The sequence below is a fragment of the Calidris pugnax genome, unplaced genomic scaffold, assembly GCF_001431845.1.
Source record: "Calidris pugnax isolate Ruff unplaced genomic scaffold, ASM143184v1 scaffold54, whole genome shotgun sequence".
NCBI lineage: Eukaryota > Metazoa > Chordata > Aves > Charadriiformes > Scolopacidae > Calidris > Calidris pugnax.
The window spans coordinates 13,143,606-13,166,284 of NW_015090864.1; the positions used below are offsets into that span (position 1 = coordinate 13,143,606).

The 22,679-nt window shown below is 38.6% G+C and overlaps 1 protein-coding gene across 8 annotated transcripts in view; it reads right to left on the reverse strand.

The window, feature by feature from the left end:
• Positions 1–22,679, reverse strand: part of CCNY (cyclin Y) — a 124,301-nt gene that overhangs the window by 32,432 nt on the left and 69,190 nt on the right. For 2 of the 8 annotated variants that reach the window (XM_014945098.1, XM_014945102.1), the window contains 4 exons: positions 17,850–17,924; positions 13,211–13,219; positions 12,021–12,055; positions 1,202–1,302 (listed from right to left, as the gene is read on the reverse strand). In XM_014945098.1, the coding sequence (XP_014800584.1) occupies positions 1,202–1,302; positions 12,021–12,055; positions 13,211–13,219; positions 17,850–17,924 (220 nt within the window). Of the gene's footprint in view, positions 1–1,201; positions 1,303–12,020; positions 12,056–13,210; positions 13,223–17,849; positions 17,925–22,679 lie in introns of those variants that run through there. The other 6 variants (XM_014945099.1, XM_014945101.1, XM_014945097.1 and 3 more) reach the window with 5 other exon arrangements.

The window sequence follows — 22,679 nt, forward strand, 5'->3', positions numbered from 1 at the left end:
CTGCCCCCCCCCACGCACCCCCAGTCCCTCCCAAATCCCACCACCTTGTACCCTTCCCTTCCCCCCGATGGCTGCTGCTGGCCACCACGGTGGCTGAAAATGCTAAAAGGGACCAAACCCCTCCCGCCCAAAGGCTGCACTTAAAAAAAATCCAGGAGGAAAAAACACACCTCAAAAACTAAAAACATTTTCCCAGTGTTCATCTGATTTTAAAGTTACTAATTAAGGAACTTGAGAAAAAGCGAGACTATATTTCAGGCAGAAACAGATGACGAGGAATTAGGTGTCAGTCTGACTAAAAACCCTTCTCTACTTTCCCTTTTTTTCATCTTAAACAGAAAAATTAAGAATGTGTTTTAGTGACCACCAACAGTACAAACTCCTTTGAATGTGTTAGTTTGAATGTAATTGTCTCTCATGTATTTCTCAGTCTTTGTAGCCAGAGTTTGTGTTATTAAACTTTTGCATTTGATTACACCAAAGTAACCATCCTACAAACAACCCGAGATACCAGCAATCATAATAAACAAAGAGCACAAAATGCCCAGGCATTTGTTGTCTCATTTTACCTCTGTGCAAAATGTAAAAAAGAATACCCTATAAATATAAATTTAATTTCTCTCCAAATGTAAAAAGGCATCAGTGAAACCTGAAATGAACATCTGAGATGTCACCCAAGGGTAAGCCCATGCACACACCACATACAAAGTTCCCCACTGCTGTGCAATAAACGGCCAGTGCCCTTGAACTCAGTGAGGAAAAGAATCTGGAGGCAATTAATTTCCATTTCAAAGAGAAAACTGGAAAGAAAACTTAACAAATGAGCATTTGCTCATGAACAGAAAAGAGCTCTTCAATTTCAAGAGATTTCTGGTGATTCCTAAATTCTGGATAAACAAGTATTCAAGCAAGTTTTGAGAACTCATCCAAAGCAAGTATCCAAGAATTTCAGCTGCTAGAATGTGAGATCCTTAATTGCTGCTTTCTGGTAAGATATGCAATATTAGGAGTTTAATTCTAAAATCAGAGTAATGCCCTTTGCTCATCCTATTCACTGCCTCTGGAGCATGACTGCATTAGAAAAAATTACTGCTTCAAAAACTAAGACCTGTGAAGCTTGTTTAGTAATGACTCAGAACTATGTGTGCATATATGCATATACATAACGCAGGTTCTAGCAAAAAAAATTTATAAAACCCACCATTTGATGGTATACTTGAGGTTTGGTTGACTGACTGTGCTGTCATCCAGGAAAATAGTGGAGCAGGAACTGTACTTCCTTCTCAACTGCCCAGGAGGATGCTATAAAAAACATGCAAGAGAACAATGGCAATTACGTAATACCAAAACAATTTTCTGAGGAGATGTAAGAATTTAGAAAAAACAAATTTCTCTGTCTCTCACGATGACGCACACAGTAATGTGATCATGTTTTGAAGCAGTTCAGAAAGTTCAGAAATAATTACCAGTGCACAAGTCACAACAATCCCTGCTTGAGCTTTGCCTAACGCTGTTAAGTCCCAATCTCCCCTCCATCCCTGTTTCCCAAAAACACATGCAAAAATCTTTCTGCAAAATTACTCAAATTAAAATACACATTTGGAAAGCAGAGATGAACAAAACTTATGCTTCTGTCCTCATTCCAAAGGAGTAAGTGGAAGAGTGTAAAAGAAATCATGTTAAAAAAAGGAACACTGATTTACACAGATACAAATCCATGTTTGGAGAAAAGAGAATAAAAAAATGCTCAACCACACAACAACAACAACAAAAAAACAAACCTAAAAGAATGAAATAGGGGAAAGAGGTCTTTACAGTAAAACTACTAAAAAACTTTAAAAATAGGGAAAAATATAATTAATTCATCAAGCATAGACTGTTATTAGGAGGAAAATTGATCAAAGGATGTAAGAGAAAGCGGATCTGCAAATAAAGAAAGAATCAACAATATATCTCTTAATAGAAAAAGTTTTCAACAGATTTCAATCCTATTTCTGCACTACCATAGGAAAACATTGGAAAGCTGTCACAAAACCCCATTGGATAACACTGCTTATTTCTGATTTTTTTGTTGTTGTTGAGATAGCTTCATAGTTTCATCTTATCAGCTAATAGTTATTATCACAGTCAATAATGCCTTTTGATTTTACCCTTGCTTATTCTATCTACACAAGTGAACAACTTGACCAAGTGCCGATGTCAGTAAAGTTAAGACCAGACAAATTGCATGTTTAACTTACAACAGAATAGACTTAAAATTCAGTTGGCACATCCACATAACAATTTCAATTTGCCTTACAATCAATGTTGTTTCCAGTGTTTCAGTGGGGAGACCAACATCAAAACCATTGGTGGAACCCACAGACATTTACCAGCTCAGAGCAACCGAGTACCCAGACTGCAGTCCCACGACTCCTACCTCAATACATCTTCCCCTGCCCAGTTTCCAAACCAGTTATTTTTTCAGGTGCCAGCACTCCATCATCTCATTAACATTTCATTTTCCACAGGCAGCAGACTTTTTAGCAGCATTCATTAGATACAGAACAGACAGACTCCTGGTAAAACCTACATGAATCTGAGTCATCTTTCTGTTTTTCCCAGCTATGAGCAGAAAAGCATTCAAAGTCTTCCATTAATAGGAGAAAATCATGTTCTGAAGCTTTTGCAATTATACAAACATCATGTTCAAATTATTTCAAAGTTCACCAACAAATTCCATCAAGGTCACTCCACTTGACCAATAAATTCGTAGGCTAAACTGATTTTCTTGGAAATGAAAAAGTTAACCGAAAAAATGAAAAATATTACCCCCTCTCAAAAATTCTCCAGGAGTTTGGAAAGGTACTTTGTAATACTTTGGAAGCTCATAATCCATCCACCTTCCAAGCTATTATATGTTAAGCAAGGCAACAAACAGAAAATTGAGAAGCACTGGAAGCATTAATGCCATAAAATGTATTACCCAGCATTGATGTATACAGAGAGAATGACATGGGGACTGGTGATTTACAGCTTTTATTCTACCACAGCTTAGTTCAAATTTCTGGATTAGACTGCTGAGTACCTTCCACAGGCATGATAAATGCAAAGCAACTTAAACACAACTGAAAAGGAGACTGCTTAGTGTTTGGAAAAAAGGGAGAGGTACAGACATTTCAGTATCATTTAAAAAAAAAAAAGCACACATGGAAAGTTTTAATTATACATTTTAAGTGCCAGCATGTTTTAAAGGTTTAGATAAAATTTAAGATAAATGGACTGGATTCATTCAAGGCAAGCACGAGTAAAAAACAGAAAACAACTCTGTAGCAACACCACTATCAGATTTAAATTTTCTTATGTAAACTGCACTCTAACATTTGATACATGTCAATAAGTAGAGCCACGCACCTTATTCCTGAAACTACCACATCACAGAACTCTCCACAGTTTTCAGCCCACATCACACTTTGTTAGGCTTAGAACTTTTCACACTTCAGGAGAATATGTGGTGTCTCATGCCTCACTTTCTGTTCGTAACAACTTGGCAGGAAGGGTACCTCTCCCAGTCTGAAAAATGGTGCCAAGTGTAAACCTACTACCTTGGGCACACACACACATTGGGGCCAGGTGAATAACTCACCTATCGGGAGATCAACATTCCCAGCTTCTACTCTGACGCCCAACTGCAGCCATACGGGATGCCAGGGAATAGATTTTCTGCCTGTTAAAAATTACTGGAAAAAACCCTTAATTTCATATTCTAGCCTGACTCAGCTGGAAGACATCCTACAGAGAAACCCCCTTCTGTGTCTATTTCAATGGGGTAAGTCCACACCTAAAACTGTAGAGGAGCTTAATGCCTTCATATTTCCAGTCCATCATGGGTGATGACAAAAATCTTCCACTTAGACAAGTCAGAGAGGCTGTAAGCATAAAAAAATCAGAAGAGCTGAGAAAGAAAACAGAGCCTTTGAAGAAATCAGCCAAACCCTCTAACATTAACAGTATCCTTCTCAGGTTCTGTCCCACCATTAAGCATAGCATGGGAGAAAGAAAGGACTGGTACAGCTCCTTTTGTAAATCTTCATATGCAAACATGACAGTGAGCATAGGACATGTGTGGAGACTTCACAGTCTCTGCTATTAGAAGTATTTACAAATTCAAAGCACCTCATTAATATGAAATGGGATACACTTTACAGGTACGTTAACTCGCAGTAGTAGTATTTTTGTAGCCCAGCTGAGACTCAGCAGATGTCACGCTCCTCAACTGCAGCACGACTTCCGACTTCATCTGGCATAAAATTCCCAAAGGGCAAAACAAGAAAAACACGGCAGGTAAAAATTCTATTTGGAAAACTATACTCTGCTTACCCAGGGATCACTTTCAAATTGGAAGGTTGAAGTAAGGGATATTCCACATAGGTCTGGTCTACTCAATGTAAAATACTGAGCAGTAACTTTGATAACAGCATCAAGGTATCCTCTACTGAATTTGAAGCTGGCATTAACTGGCAGAGGACTCTCTTATAAAAAAGGGAAAATGTAATAGAGGATTTATAGAGTTACCATGTACACAACAGGGTTGAGCACCCTTCCACTCTGCTCAGCTGGAATTTTATGTCCAGTTTTGACCACTGTATTTCAAGAAAGAAGAATTGATTTCAGACAGTCAGATCAATCAGAGGCTGGAAAAACCTGATCTAGAAGGAAAAACTGAAAAACTGGAAGATTTCTCCAGGAACAAAGCAACAATATTAGGCTTAAATCATGTTGAAGGGAATTCCAAAGAAGGGAATGTTGTTCTCCCTCACCATTGTGGATGGGATAAGAAAGAGGAGGCTGATTTGAACTAGGGAAAATTAAGATTGGACATGAAAGTATGAGAGAAGGTGATGGCAAAAAATACCCACCCCAAAGTATCTCATTTTTCTAATGGCAGGGATAGCTTGAGTGTCTTAAGCAGTGATAGAATCTCCATCACTAAAAGTTGTACAGAAGAGGTAAAACTAACATATGCAAATAAAGTCTTAGATGGTCTGAGGCAAAGAACCAAACCAAACAGCCTCTTGAGATGAATTCTGGATCAGTTTTCTATCATTTTGTGATTTCTTTAGGTGGAGAGAATTCATAGCTCTTTACTTCAGAAGCAGTTGTTATTTTTCTTATTTCAACCAAAGATGTTCACTAAGAAATGCTGGCAATATAGGTTCCAATGAATACATAATAGCTGTTTTGTGGAATATTTTTCTCTACAGAAAAGGATGTGTAACCGAAGAAATGGCTGTATAACTTGCTACGCTTTTAACATGTGCTACAGAACCAGCTCTAAGAGATCAAGATTCAATTTAACACCAGGTGTTTCTAGCTCTTAAAACCAGCAGTTTTTCCCTCCTGCACAGCTAGTACTAAGGAAATATCACTGCGTTATTTTTCTCCCAGCTTCATCCTGAAACTTTGCAACTTTCCAAATCACATTTGCTTTAAGATGTTTGAACAATATGATTTACTTGAAGCTTACGTAAAATACATCTTATCAGAAATTGAATGGCTTAGTTTGCCATCAAAATCATACAAGCTCTGCAGAACTACTTTTATGTACCTGCTATGAAGGGAATCACAACAAATTCCTGACTTATTCACAATGAGAATACACAGAAGGATGAATTTCTCTCAGCCTTCATTTTAGCATCACTCAAGTGAAACCTGAAATTGTGGGGAAAGGGGAAGTGTGACTATTTCTTTTGTTAAAACAGTAATTTCAGGGTGTTTTTGGGTAGAAACACCCAATGGACAGGTGTATAGTGACCAAACCCCACACTCACAACTGGCCAGAAGGGATACCAGCCAGCTCTGTCCTGGAAGCTCTTCAGCCACACTGGAATGGCACTCTGCCCTGCTGCTCAGCGGGACTTGTTCATTTGGGCGCGACACTTCCCTAATGAAGCCATACAGCTTTTGTACCAGAGCTGGCCTTCAGCCAGCCAGCTCCCAGTTTGGCAGCGGAGCTTTAGCCTTTTTCAGTGTTCTTTTGCACTTGTCCGTCAAAAGATAATTTTCAGCTTCTGTCCTAAATAATGATAGCATTGTCTCTCCTTCTGTCAAACCAGGTGTAAGTTATTGCATGATTTTAAAAGCTACTATTAAATAGTATTTTCCCCCATGGAAAAATTGAGGCCTGCTTGCACCCGTCTGTGGAGACATGCCCATTAGCTTCCAGGCAGTAGAGGCTGGCCAAAATGCTAATAGGCAAAATTGGCATGTAAAAGTACACACAAAGCCAAATTACAACAGCGAGCACAAATACCAGGACTGCTTTTGACTTGGAAAAGGGAGGTCCCTATCTTGTGGATCTTCTATTGCTTCAGGACATGATTTAGTTCTGACAACATTTTTCACAGCAGAAACATGATTTTACAGGTCAACAAAGTACTTCCAGAATCAAGCAAGCCATGCAACACAATTCTCTGCACAGCTCTGCAAAGCTGCATTTTCATCTTGCATAATCTGGTACTACAGCACAACTGTCTACATTTAGTGGGTAGACATGGGTACATTCACCTGAACAAAAGCTACAGGAAACTGCACCGCTGTTCGCTTAACCTTTCTCTGCCAATATCTACAATTAAAAAAAAAGGTCCAGCCCAACCACTCTTAAGTAATACACATTGTTCCCCATCAGTCTATGACATGATTCCACTTTGTCCTCAGTTGATTAGTCTCTCCAATGTTTGATGATGTCCAAAACTGATCCCTTAGACTAGATCTGTACTTGCAGGTTTTTGTCTCTCAAAGCTTGTCCTTACTTGTGTCAACTATAGAAAATTATGTCAGCGTACCACCAAGCTCTTGGGAGACTCAGCAACCACTGGTAAACTCTTCTGCAGCACACACAGGCCCCACTTTACTACTGATAAAACATCTTGTTTTACAAACCTGAAAAGATTAAATATTTCTTTGAACACTAAAAGGCTTATATTTACATAGCGTATAATTGCTAGTGTTGTGCAATTTTACCAGAGGGACTTTACTAGGCTCCCAGCACAGCAAGTGTTATAGAGCTGCCTTGCAAAAGAACTCTCCTGGGTGTTCTCGTTCCACCTTAAAAGTTATTTTTTGTTCCGCCCCCTATGAATGTTTGCCACTTCATATAACTTACTGCCTTGAGGCTGACAGGAGAGGTAAAATTCTTCACCCTAGAGTGCAGGAAAAGAAGCAAGGGGCTGAAAGACATTAGAAAAAACCATTTCAAACAGTAAATTTAAGTAAACTATTAATGAAAACCTGTTTATTCTAACTTATTGGAAGCCTGAAAAAGCATTTAAAACAGCATCTGTTAAGAATGGCATCAGTGTAAGGAATCTGCTAGATGGGCCAGATGACCTCTAAAGGCCCTCTCTAGACCTGTTTTTTTGTGATCTTGCAATGGAGAGGAGCAAAAACCAGATTAAGCAATCTCTAAGAGAACTTCAAGAGCACCTGAGAAGCCTCTAATCTATCTTCCAGTTTATCTTGTTCTTCTCTTTAAGCGAGGAATGTTAATTAAAATATCATAAGGAATTTGGACAGCAATTATAAACCTTTACAATAGCCATCCTCAAGCACTTAATGAAAACAACATTTCATATTTTACATTGTGCTTTGCATTTTTCATGGATGAAAGCACTTCTTAGATTATGTTTTCTTTTCGGCATGCACCATATTTACTCTTTATATTCAATAGCTAAAAGTGTTTGATTACAGTCACATGCCTAGTAGGTTTACAGTAGGGAAGTGGAACAGCCTCTTTATCCACTCTGACAGGAAAATTTAGGGGCTACCCAGAAGCCAATACCGTACATAATTTCAAGCTCACAGAACAAGGCTCACAAAAATTGCTTTTGCCACACCACGTACAGCAAAAGACCCCTCTGCTCTCCACTGGTCCCCATCAGCAGGGCTGTCGCTGGGAAGAAGCCTCCCCTGATGCAAATCCCTAAGGGGTCACTTTCAGGGACTAGGGTTCTGGCATGAGTAACAACCCAGGAAGCTGAAAAAAATTTTTGTCTATACACAGGTGTTAGTTTTCCTACTTGGAATGATAAAAACAGTATTACTGTGCTGGGATTTGAACATCAAGTTGCTGGGTAGCAGACAGTGGAAGTCACGTCCAGATCTCAAAACAGTATGATGCTGAAAGGAAGCTATTGCTACAAAGCTTATGAAGGGTCTCCAGAATAAAAAATAAAAAAAATTAAAAAAAACAGAAGAGAGGTATTATTTCCCTTTCTCTTCCTTTCCTTTTCCTTCCCTTTATCTTCCTTTAAAAATATTTCAATATGCAAAAAATATCCCTTGTTTTTACTGAATATTACTGCTCCTAAACACAGATTCAATTTTCAGAGCATATCTTGCCAAGAAGAGAGGAAAGTACTTTGTCAAACAGAGCATATTCATCTTATCTGAAAGGGAAAATTGCTAGGAAAAACTTGATGGAGAAAACAACTTTTCCCTCCCCTTTCCTGCTCCCTTCCCCTGCAATAAAATAATCACACAGTGCAAAGAACTAACTACTGCAAACAATAATTTTAAAAATTCACATTTTCTCCACCCCCTCCCCCAAAATACGTAAAACATGTCTTCCTGTTTGCTTTCCTTGTACAGGCAGAGATACTGATGCAATCTCTCCTCTCTGAAAAAGGAAACGCCTCTATCTTAGTCTGCATCTTTATCCCTCTCAGCAGCTTGACTAAGCAGATTAAAAGAAAAGACAAGTGCACACTGAAGCAGCATTAAAGCCACAACAAAAAACAACCACCAGTTAAACGGGAAAGGGAAGCAGTGTCTGCTGCAATTGCTTAAAAACTGTAACAGGCAGGGAGAAAGCAAACAGACCAGCTACGCTGCAGGCAGGCATCTTCCAGCCCCGACAAGGATGCTGTAAGTTGTGCAAAGGATCCAGCACCATCTCCAACCTGTCTTTGGTCTCCCTGGGCTTCACGGGAAGACTGAAAGATGACGGCTTCTCCCTAGCACCCTGTCACCCCCACTTTCATTCCTTCCCCCTGGCATTCCCCACCCCAAAAAAAGAACAGCTGCTGGCTTTTTCCATCACACCTACTGCCAAGGTGAATCTGAAACATGGCAATTGAAAGCCCTTGCAAAGCGCAATAAACGAAAGCAGGAACATGCTATTTGTATTTGGGGACGAAAGGAAACTATTCAGATAATTAAAATATTCTACAAACAAGAGCAAGCAAGAAAGGAAACGAAGAGCATTATTATCATACTGAGAAAGTGCATTTTTAAATGAAAAACAGTCAATATTAATTCTTGCCATACGTAACATTTTAGAACTGTATTTGTATAAACTACTATTCTCAGCTATTATCACACAGAACTACACAGGCAGTTAAAGAAGAAAAAACACAACATTTCTTGATAATTCTCTTGCTAGCCAGCCACCCTGATAATTCGGGAGATGTTCAACTCTGCCTGCAAAATAACCAGTAAGATAGTGCACAAAAAGACAGAAGAATTTTGTTGCTCATTTTTTATGAAAATGTTGTTGGTTATTTTTTACGAAATAAGAACAGGTATACAAGACTACAAAAAATAAAAGACGATGTTACAGAAAAACCACGAAAGAGAAGAATGCTGCATTATGGTGAGTTGTTGTTGTTAAAGGAAGGCAAAACAATGTTTCAAAATTAATGTCCTATAGCTTGTCTCCTCCAGAGCAGATGTGGGGACCCAAAACTTCACATGAACAAGGAAACAGATGAGTAGCAATAGCTCCTGTCAGAAATGCGCTTAGCACACATTGAAAAGCAGTGGAAAAGAATTGATCAACCAATAGGGTATATAATTCACTTATCATGTAAATACTACCCATAATTTGTCACGTACAGTTGTTAAATTTAACTATTTCCTCAAATTTCTTCAAACAAGAAAATTACAAAGGTTCCCTGCAGTCTACAAATCTAAACACAATTTCCAGTTAAAGGCCACAGTAGCCACTTCAAAAAATGATCACCAGTTTGTGCATCAGCTTTAGCAGACTGAATATTTAAGAGGTGCTGAATGAATATTCACAGGTGTGCTGAAGTAACAACCTCAGTATCACAGGCCACAGTTGAAAATATAGCTTATCTACAAGTATTGCCTTAAAAACTTCTCTGACTTTTAAGGACACACACAGAGAGCACCATGGTAAAGACTTCAGCTTCATAAAAGTTATTTTTAGGTCTGTAATTCAGAAGAAGTACTTTATAAGTACAAAGAAGTCAGATTTAAGGTTGCAGTAAACCAGACTACTGGGGGAAGTTTACATTGCTGCTACCTTTGCCAATGCTTTGAATGATACTTGAAAACAAAAAGGAATTAGGAGGTACAGCACTTCGATTACCAACTGCATAAACTGCCGCGCTGAGCTCCCCACAGCACAACTCCTCAGTGACAGGATCACCCTTCCCTTTTCTGCAACAAGTCCAGCATTGCCTAAAAATATTTTACACCAGGGTTTGCAATACTGTGCTTCCAGCAGCATTTGTGAGAGTCATCTTCGTTCAATCTGCTCAAAGCAGAACCCAGTTTTTACAGGACATGAAGAAATTCAGGACATGAGAGAAATTAATCCATGACACAAGGTGGACTGTCACAGAAACGGTTAATGTCTTGCTTTGCAGTGTCTAAATACTCATTTTTTTCACATTGAACCCCCCAAATTTGAGGCTAAAAGGCATGCTGGAAGTTCCCAAGCCCACATCATTAAGTTTACTGGAACCCAGTGCGTTAGCTGATTACATGCACTGTGAACAGTGGAAATGTTTTACAGGGGAGCAGAAGGTGAGAAGCACTGAGCATATCTGCTAACCTAGTGGGGACAACTTTATGGCTTTTATAAGCCTCACAGTATCTCATGTCTTCCCAAAATCTTAACTCTTGGGAAACTGAAAATCTCAGCTTGCTTTTGGAGCCAAGCAGTAGTTTCAGAAACACTCGGCACAAACCAGTTCTGCCAACAAATGAAGCAGCTCTGCCTTCTCGCCCCACTCCCCGGCTCATTCCTCCTTCCCTCCCTTTCTGTGGGTGCAAGCCCTGAAGTGAATCACATTTAGGAGCAGACCCATTTTAGCTTTTTGCTGTGCTGAATCTACCTGCATTGTGCATTCCTGCCCCAATCCACTTTACCTGGAGCTGAACAAACACTCGCCCCAGCACAGAGGAATGCAGAGGGTACAAACCACGTAGGCTTCTTTCAGCAGCTCTACTGGCTTAAAAATGATTCATGAAATTATGGCCTATATTTCCAGATAGAGAAAAGTTTGAGGACTTCTCCCTGTTTCACCCTAAAGGCAAATACCATTTGGGAGACAATACTTTCCCTCTTCAATTTTACTGAGGCGTGACTCCAGATATTTCAGCACTAGGCTTAACATAGGGGAACATCACTGGTTCCAGGCACTGCAGTAGTACAAACACCACCAACTGGGGCAAAGAGCCTGGTCCCATACCCAAAGCAGGCTACAGGGGGTTTGCTCTCAACTTCACCAAGAATTTGATTCAAACAGTAGAGAACTGAACTGAAAGATGCCTGGGGTACACACGCGTATCAAAACCCCATCTTCATACGCAGCATGTACCACATGTCAATCCACATTCCCATTGCATCGGCACTGGTCAGGCACTTCAGAACTTCTGTGTAAATATCAAATGCTGCAGCTCTCTGCCAAAGCAAACTTGCACACAAATGTAATTTAAAGTTTTGAGAGTTTTTTGTAATAATTTTAGAAATCATACTACTGTGTGCAGCTCTTTGTCCCAGATGCCGGTCACCTACGTACAGCGGTTGTGAGCATGATACTGTCTTCAAACCAACAGATCTGTTCCACTAACTCAATAGCAGAGACCTATACTTCTGGATCCTGATGCAGAACAGACATTTGAAGCATCAGAACCCTCTCACCAATATGGAAATCACGTGTGATAACTCTTATTTACTGTATAATATAGACAACAAGGAGAAAGCTGCATAGCGAGGCATTTGCACTTACGTGGTTTATATAGAGACTCTTGCGTTTTTCTCTCACTGCAAAAACACAAAATATGATAGAAATATTACATGACTATTTTTCCCGATTAAGCTTCTTATATACCATTTATAACAAAAAGAAGAACAGGAGGCTATCTATGTGCAACATCATAATTGCTTTTGAACTAACCAAGTATATTTATATATCAAACAGAAGGAACATATATCTGTACGCATAAAGGCATTTATGCTCACTAGGGTGGCGATGGATTAACATTCTCATCCAGTTGGGTACTTCACCAGGCGTTGGTCCGCATGGGAAAGTTAATATGCAGTAAGCCACAGTCCAAGTTAGCAATGGATCAGCCATCCTTCACCAGTTCTCTGTGTGGGTACTCCTGAGCCACCAGTGCCTTCGTGGAGGCACCTTCCTGCAGAGGTGCCTACACTGCCCTGCAGGTGGGAAAGCACCTGAAGAGCTACACCACGGAGTTAGCAAATTCTCATCACAGCTTACTGTGCACCAACTCCCAGAGAGCAGCCTCAAAACCATGTGCATTACACACCACTGCCTTCTGCAATGACCAGGTGCAAGCCTGGAACTATTACTCATGTCAGATATAACAAGGAAAATATTTTACTTTGGTGAGTATGAACCAGTCACCACAAGCAAGGCTTGCAAGTCAAACCACTATTAGCCAAAATATTCAGAAAGTAAACAGCAACAACAAGGGAGATAGATGTATAGAGTTGTAATTGTCAGGCAGATGTTTATTACAGCTGATTAAATATACTCTATTTAATTTTTTTAAGCACTTTCCCAATTAACTCACCCCATAGAGAGCCTGTGGAGCTCTCTGTTCCAGTGAAAATACCACAGCATTTAGGATACAAGTCTGGAGGCAGCTAACACATAAATCAAACTGCAGGATTAAAATAATAATGGTTTCATGCTGTAAGTGATTAAATGCACTTTGGTGCATCATGATTTAAAAGCTATGCAACCCAATGCACTTAGCAAAATAAGAGTGTACATAATGGTGGGATAGCCTGTCCATTCCCTGTTGGATGAGAAGCCATTATTTGTGATTTTTTATAAGCAAGCAATCTCACATAAACAAAGCTGTATGTGTGAATACTGTGAAATAATTGTGTTTAATGCAGACATAAAATGAAAAGAAAATAAGAAAAAAAACTTTAAAAAATCCTTACATAATTTTCCTCCCAGGGAGCAGAAAGGAGAATCACACATGACAGATGTTAGCCATGTCACTTAGAACATGCTCAGATCCACAATTACGGACATTGTAAACAGAATTAAACAGGAACAGCAGGAAAACTCTGATCATCTAGTAAATAGTTAAACTGCTTGAAATCCTGCTAAAACACTGCACTACACTTAAGTTCCACACACTGCATTTAGCACCAGTAAGGGACATAAGAAATCTGAAGGGAAACAACAAAATGATGGTAGATACTAATTTCTAAGAATAGTTGAAGTATTTGTCTAGCATTGCATATTGCAATGTACAGGCAGTAAACAATTCTGATAAGCTGCATGTAAACCTAATAAGAGTACATAACTGAAAATTAACACCCATTAACTGTGAAATTTTGAACACAATTAAGTATTTAGCAGTGTTTTAATCACAAACAATTATACCACATACAAAGTTCTTATGGGTAAAATCCCATAAAGACAGCCTGTACATACATTCCACATTCCATTTTAATCACCATTTTTCCCCTACCTTAGTTTTTCTGTTCTGTATCCATTATTCAACTCCCCATGAAAGTACAATAATCAATTTACCAAAGCAAGAGTAACACTCACAGCTCATGCCCATTTGCTGCTTCCATTCCCAGAAGAATATATTTGTGCATTTATTTACATGTCATGTATTTAGACACACCCTTCACTCCTCCCTGCTCAAGCTGCGCATTATTCCAAACACCACATTGACCTCTTTTTCCTTCTTTTCCCCATGTAACAGAAATTCAGTCAGTCTGAATTCTCTAGTGATGGACTCCACGAAGGCAACTGTGCTTTTGTCCTCCTGGGCCAGTGTAAGGCTCAGCTCTTTCCAGAATACATGCCAATTGGGAATCAGGCATAGCAGAATCCCATTTTGCCATAACCACTCTCTTTTGTGATCACAACCCTCCCTTTAAACAAGGGAAAGCCAATTATTGCACAAGGCAAAAGGCTACTTCTGCCAAGCTAAAACGACTGTAAAGCGGTAATTTCATCACTTGGCTTCAGTCAGTTTAACAACACTTTGCACTTCTCACACAGCACAGTACAGTCTTCAGCAGACCAGACCATATTATAACATATAATTAATTATATAATATAATTTCGTAGCATTAACTCCTAACTGCAACTCCAGGCTTTTGGCTTTCAACCATGGGGTTTTGAGGAAATGAAGCTGAACAGATTTAGAGCCAGTTTAAACAATTAAACTTCTACTTTCTTTCTAATATTTTAAAACCTGAAAGTTGGAATGGAACTCCTCAACTGGAGACTGAGATGCTGCCAAATTGTCTAAGTTTTCCTCATTTTAAGGTCAATGACATGTTCCTATTTCTGCAGGCACTTTCAACTCTTATTGTTGAACCTTTGCAGTAGTAGGAAAATATTTAATCCTGAAAAAAAAAGGGAGTGAGGAAATACACATACACATACATATGTATGTGTGTGTGTTTGTGTGTATGTATGTATGTATTTTTCAGTGAGCTATAATAGAAACTTTCTCTGTACAATGTCTATAGACTATCTTAATGTTACCCATATCAGGATCAAAGACAAAATCCTTGAGGATTACATCAGTAAAAATGTCTCATATTTGGGGAGTTTTAAAATCTTTTTTTTGTTTTATCTGAGATAGGAGACTGGTCTTGGTTAATATTAAAGAGTAAGTACAGCTTCCTTCACTTCTGTCCACTGAATAAATACAATTTCAAACCCTTCTTTGTCTGAAGCCCATCATTGTACTGATAATGTAAAATTCAGCCAGCACATTGGATGTGTAAAGCCTAACGCAAGTCAGGAGAGGTGGGCAGCTGTAACCCACTTACAGAAAAGACTGTTACCAGCGCCCTGAAGTAGCAACCATTTTCCTCTTGCTGTTTTTAAGGAAAGGAAGTTACATTACTGGTATGCTAAGGTTTGGAAACCCTGGTTTAATCCCAACCACACACTAAATAGTGCATGGCTTTTCAGTCACCTAGACCATCCTGCTTACAGCCCAAATTCAGCAACAAGGGAGAACTTGCATAAGGCACTCACAGAAGTTAAAGAGATAAAAGGTAATATTCTTTACTAGCTCCCTAAGCAGAGAGAATTACTCATGTAAGATTCAGCACCTAGAAAGTTCCCACAAAGTGTTGGAAAGATTTAGAAAAGCTACTTTAGTTAGGAATCGAATTAATATTTGTTATGTCTTCAACTTCTCTACATTGAACTCTCAGGTAATTAAAGATTCATTCAGAACACCAACTAAGAGGGAGAGGACCAGTTTAGATGCTTAGTATGGCATCCAAGCTTCACAAAACAATGGGAAATTCAGACATATAATATCCAGAGATGTCACATCCTGTCTCATTAGGTTTGAGGTAGCCAGCTTGTTGCTCTTCACTCATGTGTTGATCACAAGCAGCTCAAGCACAGCTCCTACACCAGGACAGTCCTACAAGATTACCAGTACCAGTGGGACTGAAAGAGTACAGGGCTACTAGAAAGTCAAACATGGAACTGCCTGAAGGTAACATTGCCAAGTCCCTCTACCACATAGTGATGGGCTTGGCCATTTCCCACTGTACAAACACGTGATGTACACTCAAGAGTCACAGCCAGATCTTGGACAAAATCTTGAGTCATGAAGCCCCTCAGCTCTCCAGTACAGGTATTTTAAATGTCTGCAGGTCTTACCTATAGAAATATTTTTGCTTACAGTCAACAGGAAGATTTGCCAGCCCAAAACTAGGCAAGTGATGGAGAGACATAGTTACATGCCCAAGTTAGATGTTTTCAACATTGCCAGCTCAGCTCTCCCCTTCTACATTGTCTTAAGAAGTCTTGGGGGTGCCTAGGCTTCGCAGCAGGCTGTCAGAATACAACCCTACAACACCCTAGAAAACCCATATATTTTTCCCTTAAAAAGCATTTTATTGCATTTTGGTGTTAGGCAATATCCTTGAATAGTGTGCTCACTTGGTTCCACAACGGGCCCAAAGTACAGCCAAGCGAAATGCTTACTTCTGTGAGCTATCCCATCAGAACAGGATGGTTATTGGCAATATATCAGTAGATAAACGTTTGCAGAATCTTTATTCTTTTGTACAAGCAAAATAGCCTTTGGATTTTTTCCACCATGATCAAGGATAGCTCAACAGATCTTACACTCCCGTTGATAACACTTCTATGTTGTTTCACTAAATTAATTGTTCTCACTCAAAAATATGTTCTTCGTATTACGTAAACTAGAACAAAGTTTCATAGACCAACTCTAGCATTGGTGTAAACTGTCATTTTTAAAAATGCTTACAATTAACTCCATACTGCAATAAATTAACCACTATTACTGAAAGTCAGACTAATCATCAGGTCAAAATTTTAGTTGTTGGACTTGGAATTTTTTTTGTACTTTCTTTCAACAAGCTGTAACAAGAAAGAGATAGCATCCATATGGGATTATACGGTCTCAAATCATTATAAAAACACCATAAAACAGACATCAAACTTCATAATATAATTGTACTATGGAAATATTGTCATATTTATTTTACAGACTACCAAATGGTAAATCACATCTACAACCACATAAGGAGGCACTGACAGAAGCAGGGCTGAATTCAGAAGGACAATCTGAAGGTCAAAAGAGGTACTCACATAATCAACTCCTCAATTAGGGCCTAAATGTATATCCTCTTTGTTCTAGTCATGCTCAAAAACTAGCAAAAAATATACAGTAAGTGAAAACTATATTATTTTAAAGTGATGTGCTTGACACTGCAATTTACAGTGTAAATCAAAACCGGCATTTATAGGCAGCAGAAAGAAGGACAAAGAATTCATACCGAACAGTCAGAATTACAACGTAGAAACTGCTTTGAAAGCCTTGGTAGAAAATAATGTGTTTTGCATCGATTATTCATCTACTTCTAAAACAACATGTCATACATGTCCAACAGGGAATGAAAAAGCCAGAAAAAATGGCTTCTATTCTGCTAACTCTATCAAGAGGCCTACTTAACAGAGATAATTCCAGAGGGGTGATTTTGTCTATGAATTAAAAAAATACTCCAGACAAATATATGATCATATCAAATCCATAATGAGAGAAGAGAGAATGTTTGGGTCGGATGGGGATTGTTTTATTATTAAAGTCTAGTACTGAGTTCATTTACAGTATTAGCTATATCAGAAGAAGTTCTGAACTGTCTTCTTAGCTAATGTAAACTGGCATTTTCTCAAGAAGAGAGTCCTCACACATTTCCAAGAAGCTTGTCCTAATGTTCAGAGTTTAAAAAAAAACAACACACAGAGAAAATGTTTTATTTAGGGAAAATATTTTAAAAATATAATTATATTAAGCTTTATCTATATTTGTAATTCTGATACAACAATAACTTGGAACTTCACAATTTCATGACAAGACAGGACTCAAACCTGTACCTTCTACAAAATAATTAACTAAAGGTGTGACTTTTTTCAACTCTACCATGATGCCTATAAAAGCCTCTTTTTTTGAGAGGGGAATTATATAAAAGACTATCAATCACATGCATTCTAACAAAGGGTTTAGAGATAAGTGCAATAGCAAATACTGTAATAAATTCAGTAACCTACCATCTGTTTGTGATTTACTGAGAAATATCGTACTGGCCCGTGGATGATCTGATGGGTTGAATTCCATGTTCAAATCTGGAAATAAAGAAAGAAAGAGAGAATAGCACAAAAACGTCTCTGATTATCCAATGGTATTGGACAGATTTTCTTATTCTTTTTAATAAGACCAAGTTTACATACTACACAGATTTTCTCATTCTTTTTAATAAGACCAAGTTTACATACTGAAGCAGCTATTATAAAACAAAATCCATCTTGAGGTCCACTTTTTTAACCTTCTTCACAGTTTTTGGCATGCAAATCATCTGATTCAACACAGATTTGGGATTCTTTCTAAAGGCTGCTTTTGGATTAAAACAGATAAAGCAGCCTGAAAACTTTGTACACAAGAAGTCAGGAGTTATCAATTTACCATTGGTTTCTTCCCACCATGCCCCAAAGCCATTGCTGAGCACAAGAACACAGCTTGTTATGTGTCATTATAGAAGAACTATTATAAAACGAATACACAACCATCTGTAGATAAATGGGTTTCTACGATTAGATGGGACTAAAATAAGTAGATATTGCAGCTGAATGTAAACAAATTAAGTCTAGGCCAGAGTGTTTTAAATGGTCAAGATTACAAAAACTTGGAACTCTCCTGATATTTCACAGATGAACGTATTCCTTGCTGTAAAAACTTCTAAAAAAAACCCAAAAAACCAAACCAAACCAGTCCTAAGAAACACCAGTGTAAAGACTCGAATCTATCACAGCTTATACGAACTTGCATGAATTTTATTTTCCCTATCAAGGTTAAAATCCATTGAATTTACTTGTTCCCAAATTCCACTCCACTACCAATTTGTCAAAACTCTTATATGCCTGCATCCTCTTGAGAGCAGGCTACTAAAAATATCACATCATTTTTTATTATTTTCTTGCTCTTCCAGTGTGGCTATCTCAACCTTAATTCTCTTACATTCTTTTGATCTCTAGATAGACATTCTCTTGCACTTGATGCAGGCATTTATGTGAGATTACATATGAGCACTGATATGTTTATCTTCTGTGATTATCCCAGGCTTCCTACATTTGTGTCACTCCCCTCTCATATCTCTGTGAAAGCTCAGCAAAACTGGAAATTAAACCCAAAGTCTTATGAAAACAAAACAAAGTCTTTTTGCCCAGGAGCCAAGTTCTCCTGTCTACAGCTTTCCCTGTTTCTTCACCCCCCATCACCACACTTTATTCTCCCATCCCCTTCTTTACTATGTTTTCCACTTCACTGCTTTTTTCTTCTGACCTCTCTACAAATGTACTATTTGTATTTTCCCCTTTCATGCTCTCTTGGTTTCTTTTTCCTCTCCCTGCATTCTGCAGCCCATGAGAGGACCAGCATGACATGTTGCTGGTACCTGGACATAACTTCTGAAATAAACATGATCTTATTTGCAAGTTAAAACCCAGAAACTCGGAAAAGCAACTGGAAAAGCGGGCTTACTATTACTCTCAAACCCACAAAGAAAAAAAAAATATCTAAGAATTTCAAAGGAAAGTAATTCTGATTCTCCCAGAAACCTCAGTTTGCAGCCATGCTTGGGGAAGATTCCAGGAAGGTCATCTTACTACTAGAAGTTCTGACTTGAAAGCACTGTTAATTAGGAAGAATATTTTCCTATTACTTTCTGCATAGTATTTCGGCATAGAAGAAAAAGGAATCACTCATCAAGATATAGTGCTGGTAAAGATTGTTTTCCGTTTCAGGGCAGTTTTTCCATTAAGTGGAATTCAAGATGTAATTCATTAAATAAACAGCAATCAGCATTTTAAAATGACAAAATACATTGTCTTTTATCATCCTCATCATCTTTTATCAAACGGCACAATACATCATCAACAAAAAAATGCCCTCCCCCCCCTTTTTTTTTTAAAAACCACTACAGTCAGTCTTTCTACAAATCTTTTAAAGTACAGCAATGCAAATTCAGTCAACAGAACAGGACCAGTAACATGAAACTGAACTCAACTTAAGAACACTGCCCCTGAAAAGACAAGCATTCCTTTCCTTCAGGCCCAGAAAATTATCTGCCTGGGGAGTAATAATAACCGGGTACAGGCTTACAGTCTGCTCCCTGGGCCAAAAAGAAAGGAAAACCAATTGCCACATCTTGCAGTCAAGTTGCAACTCTTTAGGGTTCCTGTGTTATAAAAGGCTATTATGCAGAAGCAGTAAACCAACAGAGCACTTAAAGTCTTTCTGAAAAAAAAAACATGAACTATTGAAAAACACTGGCTCTTGGATAAACTTCAGACAGGAGCTGAAAGAAGGCCAGCAAAATCCAGCCTCAGCAGCTGCAGAGGCCAGAGCAGGGATTGGGAACCATCCCGGGAGAGGCAGCTACCCGCTGCCAGGCAGTGCCTGGGGCTCCTTCCCACTGCTGAACCCCACAAAGCTCCACGTGTTCTCTCCACATCCCTTCTCTCACATCCTCCCCAGCAACAGCAGCCATCAAACACATCCATCCATCTTTCTCATACTGCCTGCACAAAACTCAGAGGAGGAGAACATAGGTATAAAGAGCAGCAAAGCCTGCCAGGGCAGGTTACCCAGCACAAGGTGGGCAGAAGAAGACAAGTGCTGCTGTGAGGTGGGTCCTTACCTCCCCTTTGAGGAACAGCATAGGTCTTGTGGGGTTGCAAGCAGAAGAAAGCTTTCACTGCTTGGCATGTACCTGCAACTTGATCATTCCCAGTTTCCTCCGGGAAAAAGCACCAGGGAAATCAGAGCATCCCACAAGCCACCTGTTTGATCTTAGCTGTCTTAATTTACTGAACAACTTGAAAACAAATGCTTTTTTGAATCTGGGGACAAATTCTCACAACTCTGTCATTAGAAACCATGTTACTGGAGAAAGAGATGGAATGATAGACACATATTTGAAGCTAATAACTCATCACCAAAGGACATTATCCATCAAAAGGTTACCTTCACCCTAAAAAAAGTAATAGATTCATACTGCTTTATTGCTATCAGTAGTTCTTTCTAGTATTTGAAAAGAATCATGAAAAACAGCCACAATATGAAATATTTACCCATTTTGTAATGGACTGGTTGAAGATACAGAGAGATGCAAACTCACATAAGCAACACTCTAATATTCAAAGAGAGGAAAATAAGAGCCAGAATTTCAATTACTGAAATCTGCACAAAAATTTTCTCCATTGCTAGCAGCCTGCTCTGTAACTCATCACAGCCGTACAAAGGAAAGATTTAAAGTGGGTATTTCTTACAACAGTTACCCTGTACTCCAAAATCAGCTTCTAAGAAAAAGTCACTGTCTCATAGAGAGTACAAATCAAAAACCTTTCACTGTAGATGTTCTTTCCAGTTAAACAGATGTGGGATATTTTCTTACATCTTTTCATAGTTGAAAGATCAGGTTTGATCAGGTTTTCTTTTTTTTTCTTTGGTTATGGTTCTAAAGAACTGTTAAGTTATACAGAACATCGCTCCCATTCTGAAACTGCCCAAACAGTGTGAGGCCCCATGAAAATTTCAGGGGTTTGTCCTCTCAGGATAAGGAACCAAAGGTGTGTGTCTATAAATACATGCCTACATACACATGTATATGTCTATATAGATGTGTATTTAAATCAAACCCAATGTTTGGTTAGCCAAAGCAAAGTCATCCTTAAGTACACTTTAGCTAAGAGATCATATGCCTAACAGAATTCATATAATTTTGGAGGATTTGGGCAAGACCAGAGGCACAAATACATGGAAATATACTTAGGACTGCATTCTCTTCTTTGCTTAGCAGCATGGCAAAATAGCGGGAATCATAATGAGCATTCTGATTTATCATGTTGAAATAAATTCAGTCTCTCCAAGAAAAATAATTACATTTTGCATCTAACTTTCTTCGGTACATAACTGCACTGAAGCTTAGGACAACCACCAGAAGATCACAATGAGATTCACCGGGTACACCGTGAGAAACTTGGTTCCTCAAGCCACAGTAGCTGCACTCAAATATGACCATAAAAAGAAGCGAACTGTAAAACAGTTCAGTTTCAGACTTGGGCTAAAGCCCAGGCAAGATTTTAAATCTTAAAACAAAATCTTAAAAACCATTACTGAGAAAAAAAAAAACTGAATACAGCCTCAGTTTGCACTTTTTAAAAGGATAAGAATAAAGTTCAGATCAGCGTAGAAGAGAGCTACAAGAATGAGAGGAGGACTGCAGAAAATGCCTTCAGATGAGAGTCTGCATTCAAATCACTTTGCTGATGAAAAAGGGAAACCAGGAGGTGGCTGCAGCTCACATGTACCTTCATGGGGGTGGGGACGGGACGGGAGGGGAGAAAAGTACTAAAAGCTCTCTCTGACTTAGCATTCAACATAATAAAAGCAGTGGAAAGTGAAAGCCGAAACATCTTAATTATAAACTTGGATAAAAAAAAAAAAAAAAAAAAGGAGGATAATTAGGCTCTGAAGCTCCACACCCACAGAACTCAACTTATTTTGATGTTTTTCCCTTCTAGAAGATTGCTTCAGCCAAACATCTTTAGGCTTTTGCCAAGCACGAGTATTTAGGCTCAATTTAAGAATAACTACATGCAAGTTACTGCCTTATGATTCATATGCAGGTCAGATCAGATGCTCCCATGGCCCTCTAGCTTTAGTTCTATAAAATCTTCAGAAATAGCAATATTTAAATTATTAAGCACAAATCCCAGTGGCACAACTGCAAACTTTCTAAAATTGCACCAAACTTTGCTGCAATTCTTCACAAAGAGCTACATTTTAAGACGTGGTCAGAATACATTATGCAAGACAAACAC